Below are 15,317 nucleotides of genomic sequence, written 5' to 3' on the forward strand. Positions count from 1 at the left end.
GACACAGAGGCAGACACAAATGCAGGTAAGATGAATATAATTTATTAAACAAAGAAAAGACGGAGAAACAAAACTAAACTCAAAACAAGAAATAAACATGGGAAGTAAGCGGAAGTAAAAGATAAAACGAGACAGTAACAATAATAAACAATAAAGACCGATGAAAGAAACGCGGAAACACAGGGGTATTAATACACAAGAAGGAAAAACGGGAGACACCTGGGGAAACAGGTAACGAGGGGGGTGGAGTTACAAATGAGACAAGTAAATGGAAAAGTACTGGGGAAGAACTCAGAGGAGCACGGGTCACGGGGGGGAACACACACAGAAACACAAGAATGACAGGTAAACAAACTCACAGAAACAGGAGCACAGGCGGGAAACACAGGGAAACAGGGCAAAGACATGACAAGGGGGCTCAAATTAAAGGTAGAATGCAGTAAGTATCTGAGATGAAGTAAAGTATAGCAAGGAAGTAGAACTATTTTACTACTGTACTTAAGTACTTAAATGCTGTATCTGTATCTACTGAAGTATTATTTTTATCCTACTAACACTTTTACTTCACTACATATTTTCCATGAGTTTAATACTTTTACTCTGGTACATTTTTATTGGCTGCATTTTAACTTATTCCCATTTTAATTTTTTTAGGAATTATTCCAAACCCATATTATCACTTAAGCCAGAGCAGTAGAAAGTAGTAGTACTTTTTTGATACAGAACTTTTACTTAAGGCCGGGTCTCTAGTACTTTATACATGACTGGTAAGCATACATACATACATTTTATTTTCCCAAATAAAATGTAAATGCATATATTTAATTTACATGAGAACATTAAATACATATCAGATGCAACACATTTTACCATTTCATGAAAAACTCATGTTTAACTTATTGACACTGACACATCTCAAAATGTTGATGTAACTACAAAAGGCTGAAAAAGTAAGTGGAACTAATAAAAAAAAACAGTTGAAATAAGAGCTTTGTAACTCACATGACTGGGTATAAAAATAACATTTCCAAGAGCATTTGAAGTCTCCCAGAAGCAAAGATTGGCAGCTGTTTAATCTGCAAAAAAATGTTTCTCAACACAAAACGACAAAGCATTTGTACATATTATTTTCAAAAGATTCAGAGATTTTTAGATAGCATCCCAACTTTCTTTAGAATTAGTTACATTATTTATTTTACTTGTTCATTAACTTTCTTAATGATGATTTTGTGCCATATAACATCTATAAATTGGCATTTCTCTCTGGCAGATCCCAGATGTCTGCATGTGAGGTCAGATAGATCCAGGCTATAGCCACTTCATGGTGCATGTAGAGTTTCATACATCAAGTGAAGAAACACTTGTTTTTTGACACAGAGATTCCACTCCAGCTTTTTGGCAACATTATTTTGGCGCGTCTCATTTCAAACTATGAAAACTGGCCACATGTCAAGTCTTAGGCAGTAAAGCTATAGTATCACTTGTATGATGAATTTACATCAAGCCAACTGGTGAATGCTTTTATCGGGAGCAACATTATTTTTTTCATTTGTTTGTCATTTAACTTTAAAAAAAAAAGAAAAAAAAAACATTTTTATGTTCTTCATGTTTATACGAATTCATGCTACATAAAAAAAAATGTCCAAGCTTAGTCACTTTTATGTTCATTTGTTATTTCTGTTCTTTAATATGTCATTTAATGAAAATGCTATTGCTATGAAAATGCTATTGCTATATGCTATGATATTATACCACAGCAGGGTGAACAGCTTAAGATTTACCTTAGCTAAGTAAAGTGTGGAGACAATAATGGAAATATTATTGGAAAATAATCATATTAATTGCTAAAAAAAAAAATAATAATAAACAAGCAGGTTGTGATGTCACTGATGTAAAAGGTTACTTTTTTAAACATTCCCCTACATTTATAATAATGTGTTCATTCAGAGTAAATCTTAATAAAAATATATAATATACAATGTGTGTATGAAGTATGTGAACAACAATGCTGTGGATACAAAAGGTATGTTATATTGATTACAGGGTCCTGGCTTGTAATCATGATTTGTGAGTCTTTGAGGATAACAGGCGTCTGTGTGTGGACAAGCTTCGTAGTTTTTGTCAACTGTGCCACAAAGTCATGGTGGATTTCCTCCACCCTAAATGTGGAAAGTTCAGGCACTGGTGACCTGACACCTACATACAGTAGGCCGCTCCTATGCAAACGACACATGTAACTAAAGGGCTTTTCGTTTGCAGACCGCAAGTAAAAGCTTAACGCACATGAGAAAAAAAACAATATTGACATATATATCTATTTAAGAGGAGTATATTTTGTCTGACGTACATGCTTGAAGCTTGAAGATATGGCTTAGATATATCAGCAGACATGGCAGATGGTACTTTTTCTCAGCTTATTTGCCCAGAGCTCAAAATCATCCAAAATGTGAAGAAAACATATGGAATTATATTTAGTAAACAAAAAAGTGTTTAAACAAACCAGTATATGTTCAATATTTTAGATTATATAAAGTAGCACCTCTTGCTTAGATAAGACAGTTTTGTTCATCTTGGCTGGATTTTCTCAGTCAGATTCATGAGGTAGAGGCACCTGGAATTCAGGCTTTCAGTTAACAGCTGTTGTGTTGTGAAGTAGTAGAGTCTGTATACACTGAATAGCCCTATTTAAGTAATATTCTAATCTATATTATGCCAAGAACTACTTAACTAAGTAAAAAAATAACTTTAAGAAATGAAGGTCAGTCAATCTGAAACATTTCAAGAACTTTAAAAATATCCTTAAGTGCAGTCGCAAAGACCATCAAAACACAAAGCACAGGATACATTTATCAGAGTTACCAGCATCACAAACTGCAAGGTAACAGAACCCTTTATAAGAGCCACCTTAATGCTTAATGTTTAAAAAACATTAAAGAACATGTTCTGTATACCTCATTTTAATGTTAACTTATAAAAAAGGTAGAATAGTAGTGAGCAGCTGTAGGAGTTCAGGTAGGAGGGCACCTTATCAGAACTTTGCTTATGGCCCCAGGGAATTCTGGGCCAGCTCTGCTCATTCCAGTGTATTAGTCAGCAAAACATAATCACAAAAAAAATCTACTGGAACTATATAACATTCCTTGTTCTAGAGAGCAGCATGTGCCTATATTTCGCAATGTGGCCAGAAAATTAGTCACAGTTTCCTGTCTTCTTCATGTCTGTACAGAGACTGGGCATACTGAGCATAGAAAAATCCAAAAATGTCTATTAGGTGGCAGTAAAGCCTTCATTGCACAGTAAGAACTTTTTAACCCGTTCAGACCCTGTGTCCATTACAATAGACATATATATTTTCTTTTTTTTTCTAATGTTCTGTTGCATATAACACTAATTGAGACCTGTTGTTAATCAGAATAGACTATTACCACCCAATGAAAACGTTTATAAGCCATTAAATCAATAGCTTAGCCCCACCCACTGCACCGGAAAAAACAGCACTAAAGGCAAATTAAAAGAGCAAATTGTTACTAATTATATGTGATTTTTAATCACATTGTATCATGTTTATTTTAGTATTTAGGCACGGTTTGTGAACAAAAAATCTAATAAATAAAAATGTTAGACAGGCTTCCAATCCAATAGACGTAAAAACAGTTACTTATTTTAGTTAATTGGATTTCATATTTATATAGATTTTATATTCGAATATTAGAGTCTTCCTTTGTGTGCATTACAGACAGAAAACTGCATTATTATTTATATTTTTCCATCACTGGCACATAATTCAGGACTAAAAGGGTTAAGATATTGTTTTGCTTGTTATTTTAACCTAACCTGATATACCATCCACAAGGCGCCAGGAACTGTATACAGTACATTCTGATATTATGTGTTGAATTACATGGACTATAATTTGCTACTATTATAATTATTACTACATTTAATCATAATCTTTTTAAATCAAAAATACAATTTTGTCATTTTTTTTTTAGTAATTTGAACAAAGGAGGATGGGTCTTCCTTTCATGAATCTTGGTCCCATCCAATGTTTCATCCTTCAGCTTTGAGGAAGCTCTTCTTTTCTACTATTATCTTTCTCTTGCTAACTTGAGGTTAATGTTTTTTATGTCTTATGTACTGAGCTTAGTCTCTTTTCCTATTACTTTATTCATTTGTAACCATCTCAGTTGTGTAAAAAGAAACACTGTGAAAATAAATTTTATTTTACTAAATTTGATTTATATAAATGGAGAAATTTCCAGTGTGAAATTAGAGCATTTGTATTAAAAATAAAGCAAAACCTATTTGCAAACTAAAATCAGGGGGTTTTCACAGTACACACCTCATTTTATTGCCCAATGGCGTGTTTCCCCTACAGTCCACAAGGCCCCAGTAACGCTTGCATAAGGTGTGGATGTGTGGTATCATCCAACCAACAGTTTATGCTGCAATATTAGTGAAACACTGCTGACTGACTGTTACTCCAAACCGAAATCCAGCCAACATGCTCCTGCTCCTGGGTGGAACATGCGTTAGATGGGTTCTAAATGGGTATGGGCTCTAGGCCTCACTGTTACAGCCTTCCTTAGTCTGACTTGGGTCTCACCCAGGCCCCATGTGCAGTGTACAACCCAGATAAAGCCCTTGTTTAACCATTTCTTGCCCCATTACTGACCCTGATGGGCAAACCTTTCTACGGCCCTTTTCGGCTACACACACAGGCCTCACACAGGCATGTTATAATTAGGGACCACCAAATGCAAAAAGCAAGGTGGTCAGTGATAAGAATCCGACATCTATAAATATGTTAAAAATATGACTAAAAAAAGTCACAGTACTAACATATAAAACAAATGCTTTATTGGACTACAATACAAATGACGTATTGTACTGATATAACCATGAGTGCAACATTGTAACAAACATGTAAAGACTGACAAAAGCAAGGCTTACATCTAAGGCTTTATCTATTATCTTTAATAGCTTTACTCTTTTATCCATACCAAATAAAAGAAAGTAATAATAAAAAAAAAATTACCTATGCATAAAAACGTACCAAAAGCCAAATTCACCTCACACATTATGCATATTTGTTCTTGTTGCCATGTACAATTAATAATAATGATAATAATGATAATAATAATAATAAGAAGAAGAAGAAGAAGAAGAAGAAGAAAAATAAAAAGTTATGTTCAGAGAGGCTTTTATTGGAGTAAACATCCTCCTTTTTTATTCTTCTACTCTTGATGCTTTCTTTGTGTCAGTATCTTAACCCAGTGCAAAGGTTTTAGGTATCTGATCAAATAATGAAACTATTGATCTGAGCAGCATGTGTTATTCCTTCAGAAAACACTAAAACAATTAAATAAATACAAATGAACAAATGAGCTTGTTACTATGACCAATTTACAAGGAAGCCCAGTATTTAGTTACTTTTACTACTACTACTACTACATTCACTAACTAGTTTATCAATCCTTTATAAAAAAAAATAAAAAATAAGATCAGATTGCTACTGATGACAAATCAGATTGCTACTGATGACAAAATGACACTAAATATACTCTGCTCTCTTGTACAACGTTTCACACCCCCTCCACAATCTACTGCTCAGTAGATTGTTCCAGCTTCGCTGCAGCTAAAGACAGTGCAGGGCCTTGATTTTACCTACAAGAATCACACAACACAACTCATCTTCCCAGTGAACATGTCCAAATTGTGTTGTCATCCCTCCCTAATGTCATCTGACTATCTATTATTCCATCCATCCATCCAAACCATCCAATCAATCATCTATCTGTCTCTTTTCCTGAACAAATCCGTACAATTACTGGAGAGCCAGCATCCAGACCTGTGTTCTTCTAACCAACAACATACGAAATCACATTTTGACTCCAAATTAAAGCATCTGTTTATTTGTATTTATTCTAATGTTATATAGTGTTTTACTGTGGAGATCAATAGTATTCACTTTTTATATTTTCACTGCTGCACAAGACTTTTGCAGAGTACAGTACATCCGTGAAAAAGCCCTGTATGTCAAGAGAATCCACCACATTTTCATTCACGAAGACACTAATATAGTTTCCTGTGGTTTCTTTCTTTTTGGGCGAAAACAATGAGGAATGATTATTGAATGGTTAACTTTGTAAATAAAAAAATATATAAATAAAAACAACATAAAATGACAATTTGAACTGACATATTGACAGCTTTGCCTAAGCTCACATAGCAATAAAAGTACAAACCAAGAAAACCAGTTTCACTGGAATGTTTAATAAATGTGGTAATCTAGAAGAGTCTAGAATTTAGTCTCAGATCACTGATTTTACAGTGCAAAAGCCTGTATTGTATTGCTGTGGAAAACAGAGGGAGATTGGCAGCCAGCCACTGTGAATGTTCTTGAAGTTATTACTCCTCCTGGCATCACTCTGTGCTTCCATAGTGGTTAACATTGCTTGTCGTATCCTGTAAGGTCGTGTGTGAGATTTCCTCTTTGTTTCCCTTGGGCTGAGCCTTGAAGAAGTCTGATACACAGAAAACCTGAAAGTAGGAGAAAAGTGACAGTTTTATAATAAAGTAAAACAATATGGGTCAGTACACAACACACATTGTTTAACACCATGTAACAATACAGCTTTCAAGATTGATTCTGAATGAATACATTATTATAAACATAGAGGACTTTTAACTTTAAATGTAATGTAACCTTTAGTTATCTTTGGTGTGGGGAATGGCTTTTTTGTCTTTCTTAGAGTTTAGAGAAATATTTTTAAATATATTTAATATTTAATGATTTATACATTTATAGATTGGAAAAGTCACCCTTTTATGAGAATAACATTTTAAATCAGTGACAACATAAGCTATTTTCTAGGGACTGAACTCATGAACTTCATGTTCAGCAATTTATTTTTCTTAATATTTATAATTTAGTCTTCATAGTTAGCTACACTCAAGCTCAAGCTGTTCAATTCAACTCTCGTAAAACTATGTTTTTATCAAATGGCAATTCTCCATCCTATCATTTTCCATAATAGAGTGGACACATACATGACAGGAAATAAAAATGAAAATAAAAGGTTATTAAGCTGGAAAATAAAATCATGTGTAAAAATCTATATAATTAAAGGTTTTTGATAATGACCCATAAAACTGAAGTATTGTACAGGGTAATGGCTCTACGCTTAACGGCAGCAGGCTTAGTAAATCATTAGTAAATCTGACTCTTGACTGTGTAGCGCAATTAGAATTACAAATTACTCACAGTAAACATTGCCACAATGGCTCCCTGTATGAATCCAGTGAGGACATCGCTCCAGTGATGTTTATAGTCTGAAACCCGCGATAGGCCCACATACACAGACGCAGCAATAAGGAAGAACTGGATCGTTGGCCGTAGCAATCGTGCCCATTCTGCCTTCATTCTTGATTGCAAATACAGCTTTTAAAGAAAGACAAAAAAAGTTTAATGATTCACAGCATACTGAGCAGGACAATGGAAGTTATACATGTAATAGACCACATTTATTGCATTTAAATGAATAATTTTATTAAGAATACACTGATAATAACATTTTGGGCTGAAACCAAAAGCAAACAAATTGAAACCAATTTGGCCAAAGGTGTTTTTTCTGCAGGTTTTTGTGAATTTTGCCACTTTTTTCACCCCTGCATAAAATAGCCTAAATGTTTTTTGTGTTGCTTTACAAACCCACCATTAAAATATTTATATATTTTATATATTTAACACTTAACATTAACATTGCAGAAGACATACAAACAAAGCATTATGTTGTTGCCATTTTTAGCCAAACAACTTAATTTGCCAAATATTTTGTGCATCCCTAGTAATAACAATAATCATACAATTTTAGACCTAAAATCAAACATATGGTTTCAAAAATAGTAGCACCCAATAGTAATGTAAAGGTTACCTGGAACAATAAATTATTTAATTTGATTGACATGGGCAACTCTTGATTGTATAATGCATCAAACCTAATGGTGTTCTATGAGAATCCATCTCATGCAACTCAAATATTCACGCAGTTCTAGATGCTTTTTAAATAAATAACAAGTCTGGTGATGCTGCTGGCTATAGCACAGTATCTGTGTCTTTAAGGCAAGATCTTGCAGCTCTTGCAAATCTCAGCAGTATGTGGATAAGCACTGTACTTACTGCGAGAAACAGCATACAGTACATAGAAAAGGATGAATGTCCAGAATAAAATGAAAGCCTACAAAATAAAATAAAAAAACAAGGAAGTTTGTTTCAGTGTTAGAACACACCCATTCACACCCAGCCACTCGTTTGCATTGTCAGCATAAGCAGTACCAGTGATATTTCGCAAGTTAAATAAAATTCATGAAATGTTAAATGAAAATTATATATATATAAAAAAACAATACGATAACTTTGCAAAGTGCAGTAAAGTATTTTTTTGTCTTTTTTTTGTCTTTTGAGCACCACTTACCTCCCTTCATTGACCAGCGTCTTGTCTCCTGTGCACGAGAATTTCTCAATATATCCTGACTTACAGTCCACAAGGCCCCAGTTGGGTTTGCATATGGTGAGAAAGTGTGGCCTCAGTCGACCAATGGTGTACTTGGCGATATCAGTCAGGGACTGACTTACTGCTGCTCCAAACACAAATGAGCCAACTGCTTTGTAGATGCATGCAAAGTAGTCATTCATGAAAGATGGTCTGGATCTGAGATATATGGACAAGCATTCCCCAACAACGATCTGCGGAAGAAAAAGAGAACACTGACTATTTCATAAAATTCATAAAAATACATTTTATATTAATATATGCTTATATTGTCTGATCTTCAAGATGTGAGTGTATATGCTGACATCTTTTTGTTTGATAGATGAAAGTTCCTCTTGATTAGATTGAATTCATTGTTAATTGATGGTAATTTCAAGACATAAAGTTTCTATAGACTTAATTATGAGTTATATCACAAATTAAAACACATCTGTCAGCTTGTTTTAGACGCAGCCATATGCATCATTTTGTTGCTGTTCCAAAGTGTGATAGCCATTTCTGTGCCAATAGAGGTTGTTGGTGATGTCACTGACTATTGTTCTTAGGTTTTGTCTTCACAGTTCCTACAACACTTAGATAATACCAGAGACTATTTTAATAACTAAATTATCTGAGAAACTCATGGAACTTAATGTAGCACAACAGCATCTTCTAGCATATGGTGTTATAACTGCAAAAAAAAATAATTTTACTTTTCTGGGAAAAGAAAGAAGTGCCCTCCTTTAAACACTCTAATTTGACACTCTACACTTGAAGAGGATTAGATTTATCCTGAAAGACAAGTTGAGGGACTTTGAGAAAATCTGGCAACCTTTGGTCTCTTATTTTGATAGAGACACCAATCAAGCAACCATGTAGCAAGGCACTCCAGGGAATGAAATGTAGACATGGGTATTGGGTCTGGGGAACAAGGGGTGGGTTAAGGGGAAGACTGTTTGTAATGTGTTGGATTTTTTTTTTTCTTTCTTATTTTTGTCTTGTGGATGTTTTATTTGTCTGTGACATTCTTCTTAGAGCAACATGCTGAATATAATGTTTCACAATAAACATATTTGAGACAATTGTGTCTTTCTCTGGTGCCGTTCAGACGCTTCTCTTTTCTTTTCTTTTTTTTTTTTGATTTGATATTTTTGAGCTATTTTAGAGCCATAGGCACAGGAATCAGAAAAGTTCCTGTAGGCTACTAAAAAAGAAATCTACAAGATGCCTCTTCGTGTGGGTTCAGAGTACATATGCTGCCAGTACTGTTACAATCTTCTACAAAGAATGACTGTTTTGGAAACAAATTTCCGGACCTTGTTATCAGAGTTTAAGGGCTGGCATTTCTGAGTGTGGGAGTGCTGCCCACAGACAGCAGGCAGAGGGTTTAACAGAGCACCTTTTTCTTATTCAAGGCCTCCATTTTGTACATTTTAAACTGTTTTATTAGCCATGCCCTATGCTTGTACACTGTGGTTGATTTATCTGTTTATTAACTAGTTATCTTTTAACTAGTGTTGTAATCCATGACTGCTGCTATACCCCAAGGACGCTATAAAATGCTGTCCACCTTGGGTGGTAGTACTGCCTTCTATGACATGTTCCCAGTACACACGTGACACTGTTGTCACAAGCATTCACATTGCCTTACTATGAGCACACTGGCCAGTGTTCACCTTACCCTGAGGTAATAATTCAGAATCAGTTTACATATTGCTGTCCCATGACTTTTGGCATGTTATATTTTGGTAAATATTATAAAATAACATATGCCATTCTGATCTATCATCTTATTTTTACTTTAAACAAAAGAATCTTCAACAAAGGAACTGGCCTTGTTATTCCAGCACTATTGGAGGAGACTGCATATAAAACTTGCTTTAAGTTTTAGTACACAAACACTGTCAAATAAAATAAAACGATAACTATAAATCTATAAAACTATGTTTTTGTTCAAACACTGCAAAAATAGAAAATCAACCCAAAACCAAATTAGAACAAAATTACAAAAGTATCTGAGGTATGCAGAACTTGCTCCATCTAAGAGCAATTGAAACTTTTGTGGCTTGTTTGGCAATGTTCTTGAACTACATGAGGAAATCCAGTGATAGAGCAAAGGGATTATTACAGAACAAACCAATAAAATACTTGTCTGGTGACACAATGACATGCAATGTATTGCAAGAGAGATTTAAAAATCCAATTATCATATCATTTAAGGTTAAGTTAATCATTTAACTATTCATTTGAAGTGCTTCATACATCATATGTATGCTTAAAAGACGTAATTTTATCTTAAAACCAATACTGTATTATTGAAATACACAGTAGTGTAACATGTTTATAAACAATGTATAGACCTTATTTGTAAAACACATTTGTCTGGTTAATTGTTATTTTTTTGTCTCTATGATAAAATGAATGTGTATGTAATGTACATAACCACACTGTGAATGTGACTCTTTAAAAAATTGTTTTCTCTTACGGTTATTTTATTGGATTGAGTTACATGGCCCATTTTCAGTACTACGCAGTACTATGGGTTCTCTTTGAGGATAGGATAATGTAAAGAAGGATAATGTAAAGGATACTTACTACAAACAAAACAAATGGAATCATTATTCCCATTAACAACTGGTATGAAATAGTATCTTCTTTGAAGGGGTACTTGATGGAGTCATCGCTGCAGAAGAATCCTCTTTTGAATGGATTATGCTGAAGATTTAGCACTGCAAATGGGAGTCCAGCTGAAACAAATACCAGAGTTAAGTTAGATTACTACACGACAACTAAAATAGTGTCTGCAATGAATAGATAACAATTGACTGAGGTAACGGACTATCACATGAGCTAGCATTCTTCATCTGAATGAATATCCATTGTGACTACGTGCCACCAAGTACTTTTTCATGTGACTGCTGAAACAACACAGTGGCACTTTAGCCAAGACTGACTGGAACTAGCCATGAGCTACAATACGTTGTTTGTTTTCATTAAAATCCAGTGGGAATGGCAGAAGGGAGATTTGTTTGTTTATTCTCCTCTCAGTTAAAGCATAATTCATTGGATTTTTCATTAGTTAAAGTGCTTTACAAGGAGTTAATGAATTTTCATGTGTCTAATATAAGGATTAAATGTACAAAAGTTGGTCATAATAAAACATACAAACCCTAAAACCCCCAAAATATGCTAAAAGGTCATATCATGTAAAATTAACCCTTTACTTAGTAAGAGCTAGGAATGCTTTTTGAATGCAGTACCACTCAGAACAGAAGTAATTTAAAGATGTCCGTTAATATTAAAGACACAGTAACAAAAGCAGTTACAACTTATTAAGACAATCGAAATTGGTAATGTAAAAAGAAATATAAAATAATTATTTTCGGGACCATATAAACTGTTGTAGTTTAGAGTGAACTTGATCTACACTTTCAGAGTAGGGCAAGAATTTGGCAAGAACTTATGATTCTATACTTTATTTTAACTTTTCTCCCATATTTTCCTCCAATTGTCCCACCCATTCAGCTGCTACTCAGCTGTACATCTTCCTATCACTAGTGATGCCTCAACACAAGGAGGATGAAGACTAGCACATGCCTCCTCCGATACATCTGCAATCAGACTCCGCCTCTTTTTGAACTGCAGCATTATGGAGAAGCCAGCGTGCTCAGAAAAAAGTGCAGTGGCTCGGTTCCAATACATCAGGCATCTACCCACCCAGATGAGAGCAAGGCCAATTGTGCTTTCTCAGGGCTCCGGCAGCTGATGGCAAGCTGCATGACCAAGATTAATTTAACCCGCTGGACCACTTGCCGCCCCTTATTGTGATATTCAATCACTGTAAGCCAAACAATATAATGCAATAATATATATTTTTGAAAAATGGGGACCAGTCAGAATGGAGTAACAGTCAAACATTTTGGACACACCTTCTCGTTTAGTATTTATATTTATTTAATGTATTTTCTACATAGTAGATGTGAAAACCGTTAAGGGACACATATGGAATTATGTAGTAAACAAAAAAAATGTTTGGCCTCCACAATCCCCTAACCTACATCATGTCAGAGCTAGTTTTATGGATCGTAAAACATTTAATTAAAACATAAATTTGCATAGTTAAATGGATAAAATAAAGCTTTAGAAGCAAAGTTAGCTAATTTAATCTCCACCACTAACCCAGAACTCCTTCATTCTATAAATAAGATCAGATAAACAAAATAAAAGAAGACTCCACTATTCTATTATAAAATCTAAATAGGAAATAGTCCAGTTAACAAAAATATTTACTAGTTGTTTTTTTTTTTCCATCGCACTGGAAGCCTGTCTGTAATATTGTATATTAAATGTTGACCTTTTTATTTATAACAGTAAAAGAAAACATGATTACAAAGTGTTATAAATCACATTAAATTAGTAAAAATTAAATCAGCTGTTCCTTTGCCTCAATGGCTCTAGTAGTACTACTGTTTTTTCAGTGTTTTTGCAGTGGATGGGGCCAAGTTACTACGTTTCACTGGTTTATAAACTTGTTTATTGGCTGGTTCATGGTCTATTCTGGTGGACAACAGCTCTTAAACAGTGTTATGTGCAACAAAACATTTAGAAATAAAGAAAATACATGATGTCCATTGTAATGGGTGCAGGGTCTGAAGAAGGAAGTGACTTCTGAAAGATGGAAGTTTACATAGTTAGCTATAGCTACCTCAGGAGAAGGACTGTAAGTGAACTAGCGTTGATTCATGTTTAAATTACCCGGATGTTTCTCTTTTTTTAAAACAACTTCATGTTTTAAACACGTGCCTGCTGCTGGAGCGCGTGTAAACTAGGTTTTAGCTACTTTTCCCCACGTGTTTCGTTTTTAAACGCTTTATTAAAACAGGCAGTACTGTAGCAGCATTAAGCATAATGCTCTATATAGCACCAAAAATAGCCCCAGACAGAAATCACTCACCCAGCACCACACAGGCGACATCCAGCACGATGTAGAACACCCCCTCCGCCTCGAACATGTCTGAAAACGAGCTGAGCGCTTTATTATTCCCGCGGTGGCCGGAGATTAGATGCTTTCTAACACACCGTCTTCATGCTGAATCTAACAGTGCCCGCACTTATAAAGGCCTCGGCGCGCCGTGGCTATTAATAACAGCTCACTCCACATATTTCTAAAATGATGCCCTTCTTAAAAAAAAGAAAAGAAAAAGGAAATCAATCCGTGTTTCAGCGACCGAAATCTTTCTCAACCAATCAGCTCTGGAATCATTTGTTTTTTCTAGCTGCGCATGGAGAATGGTCCGACGTTACCGCTGTCCCGCAACGCAACATCGCATGACAGTGAGGTCAATCCCTCCAGAGTCAATCCTTTAAGCTCCTCCTCCACCTCCTCCTCCTCCTCCAGCAGCAAGTACCCTCTCCAGCAGACTGAAGCAGAAACTCATTTCCTCCTCCTCCTCCTTAGCACTGCTCACACCCAGGTGATGTCACTGACACTGATCAAACTACTGCAAAACACACGACCGTTAAAATATGTTTTAACCCCTTGGGGGTCTAAGGACATTATATCGATTTTTGGATTATTTTAATTAATAGTAACAAAATACCCACACTTTATATCAAAATATTCAGAACAGTCTCAGCTGTCTCAATGCTGATGAGGAAATAGGGCAATACATCTCAATGAGGAAATAAGTGACCTAGAGTAAGTATGAAGACATTATCTGGTGCTAAACCTCAAAAACTTAACAAAAAAATCAGAAAAAAGAAACCACAATTAAGAGACCACTTCAGTTTCTGAATCAGTTTCTCTATGTATATAATTTTGCTATGTATAGGTATATGTTTGAGTAAAATGAACATAGTTGTTTTATTCTATAAACTACAGGCAACATTTCTCCCAAATTCCAAAAAAAACATATTGAGCATTTATTCAGAGCAAATTTAGAGCATTTTTTGGCAGAAAATGAGAACTGGTTGAAATAACAAAAAAATGCAGAACTTTCAGACCTCAAATAATGCTCTTTCCTGTTACTTAAATTAATTCTTAGATGTTATTTGTTTAATTTTAAAATCCAAATGTTGTGAAAATCACTAGAATGTACTCAGTGTCCTCATGCTATTAGCCATTTAGCTATTTTTCATGTTTTTGCTAATTCTATGCTAAAAACTCTTTGCTGTTACTTTCATTCCTGTTCTTTAAAAAAATAACAGGAATTATTAACAGAATGACTAACAGAAGTGAGTTCCAGTAAAAAAAAAATAATATAAATGATTTGAACCATTTATTTAAAATAAACACTTTCTTGAGAGAAAAGGAATGAGTGGACTTGCTAAACATGCTTTTTAAAAGTCACAAGTTTTGTGACCATCTTCGGATTAGAAACCTTGTAGAAAATTAAGTAAAGCTGCCTGAGTTTGACCAGAACATGTTTTTTTCAGATTTGAAAAAAGTAGATTCAGAGTTTAAAAAAATAAATAAATAAATATGTTTAATTTGGAAGAGTTACAACAATCAAATGGCACCCATTCTGTGAAATGGCCTGCCACTTTTTACATGACAAACAGCCAAAAGTATAAGTTGAAGAGTCTGATTTTTTTTTTTAGTTATTTCGCCTGTCAGCTACTTTTTCAAAGATGCTATAATTGTATTCCACCTATTTTCAACATTTTTAGCTAATATTAGTCCACTTACAAGCAGTCAAAACAAATACACACTAATACGAGGGTTACTTTTAACATGACCAACAAAGAAACACCAAAATATGGCCCACATAATTTTAATATTTA

General features: G+C 34.5%; 1 protein-coding gene across 1 annotated transcript; it reads right to left on the bottom strand.

The window, feature by feature from the left end:
• Window positions 1–4,845: 4,845 nt before the first annotated feature.
• Window positions 4,846–13,888, bottom strand: LOC103035969 (phospholipid phosphatase 1). Its single transcript, XM_007254047.4, has 6 exons — window positions 13,489–13,888; window positions 11,130–11,281; window positions 8,478–8,749; window positions 8,183–8,240; window positions 7,268–7,444; window positions 4,846–6,543 (listed from the first exon to the last, which is right to left on the bottom strand). The coding sequence occupies exons 1-6, from the start codon at window positions 13,544–13,546 to the stop codon at window positions 6,427–6,429; spliced, it is 834 nt and encodes a 277-aa protein (XP_007254109.1). The 5' UTR covers window positions 13,547–13,888; the 3' UTR covers window positions 4,846–6,426.
• Between the last annotated feature and the right edge of the window lie 1,429 nt (window positions 13,889–15,317).

This window comes from Astyanax mexicanus, chromosome 12 (genome assembly GCF_023375975.1).
Source record: "Astyanax mexicanus isolate ESR-SI-001 chromosome 12, AstMex3_surface, whole genome shotgun sequence".
In the NCBI taxonomy this organism is placed as follows: Eukaryota; Metazoa; Chordata; class Actinopteri; order Characiformes; family Acestrorhamphidae; genus Astyanax; species Astyanax mexicanus.

Excerpts from the sequence above, each read along its gene's own strand:
- LOC103035969 (XM_007254047.4), bottom strand. The coding sequence starts at position 13,546 with ATGTTCGAGGCGGAGGGGGTGTTCTACATCGTGCTGGATGTCGCCTGT. Across the intron at positions 8,750-11,129 it reads TTCCATTTGTTTTGTTTGTA|ATCGTTGTTGGGGAATGCTT; the intron begins GTAAGTATCCTT and ends TTTCTTCCGCAG. Across the intron at positions 6,544-7,267 it reads CCATTGTGGCAATGTTTACT|GTTTTCTGTGTATCAGACTT; the intron begins GTGAGTAATTTG and ends TCCTACTTTCAG.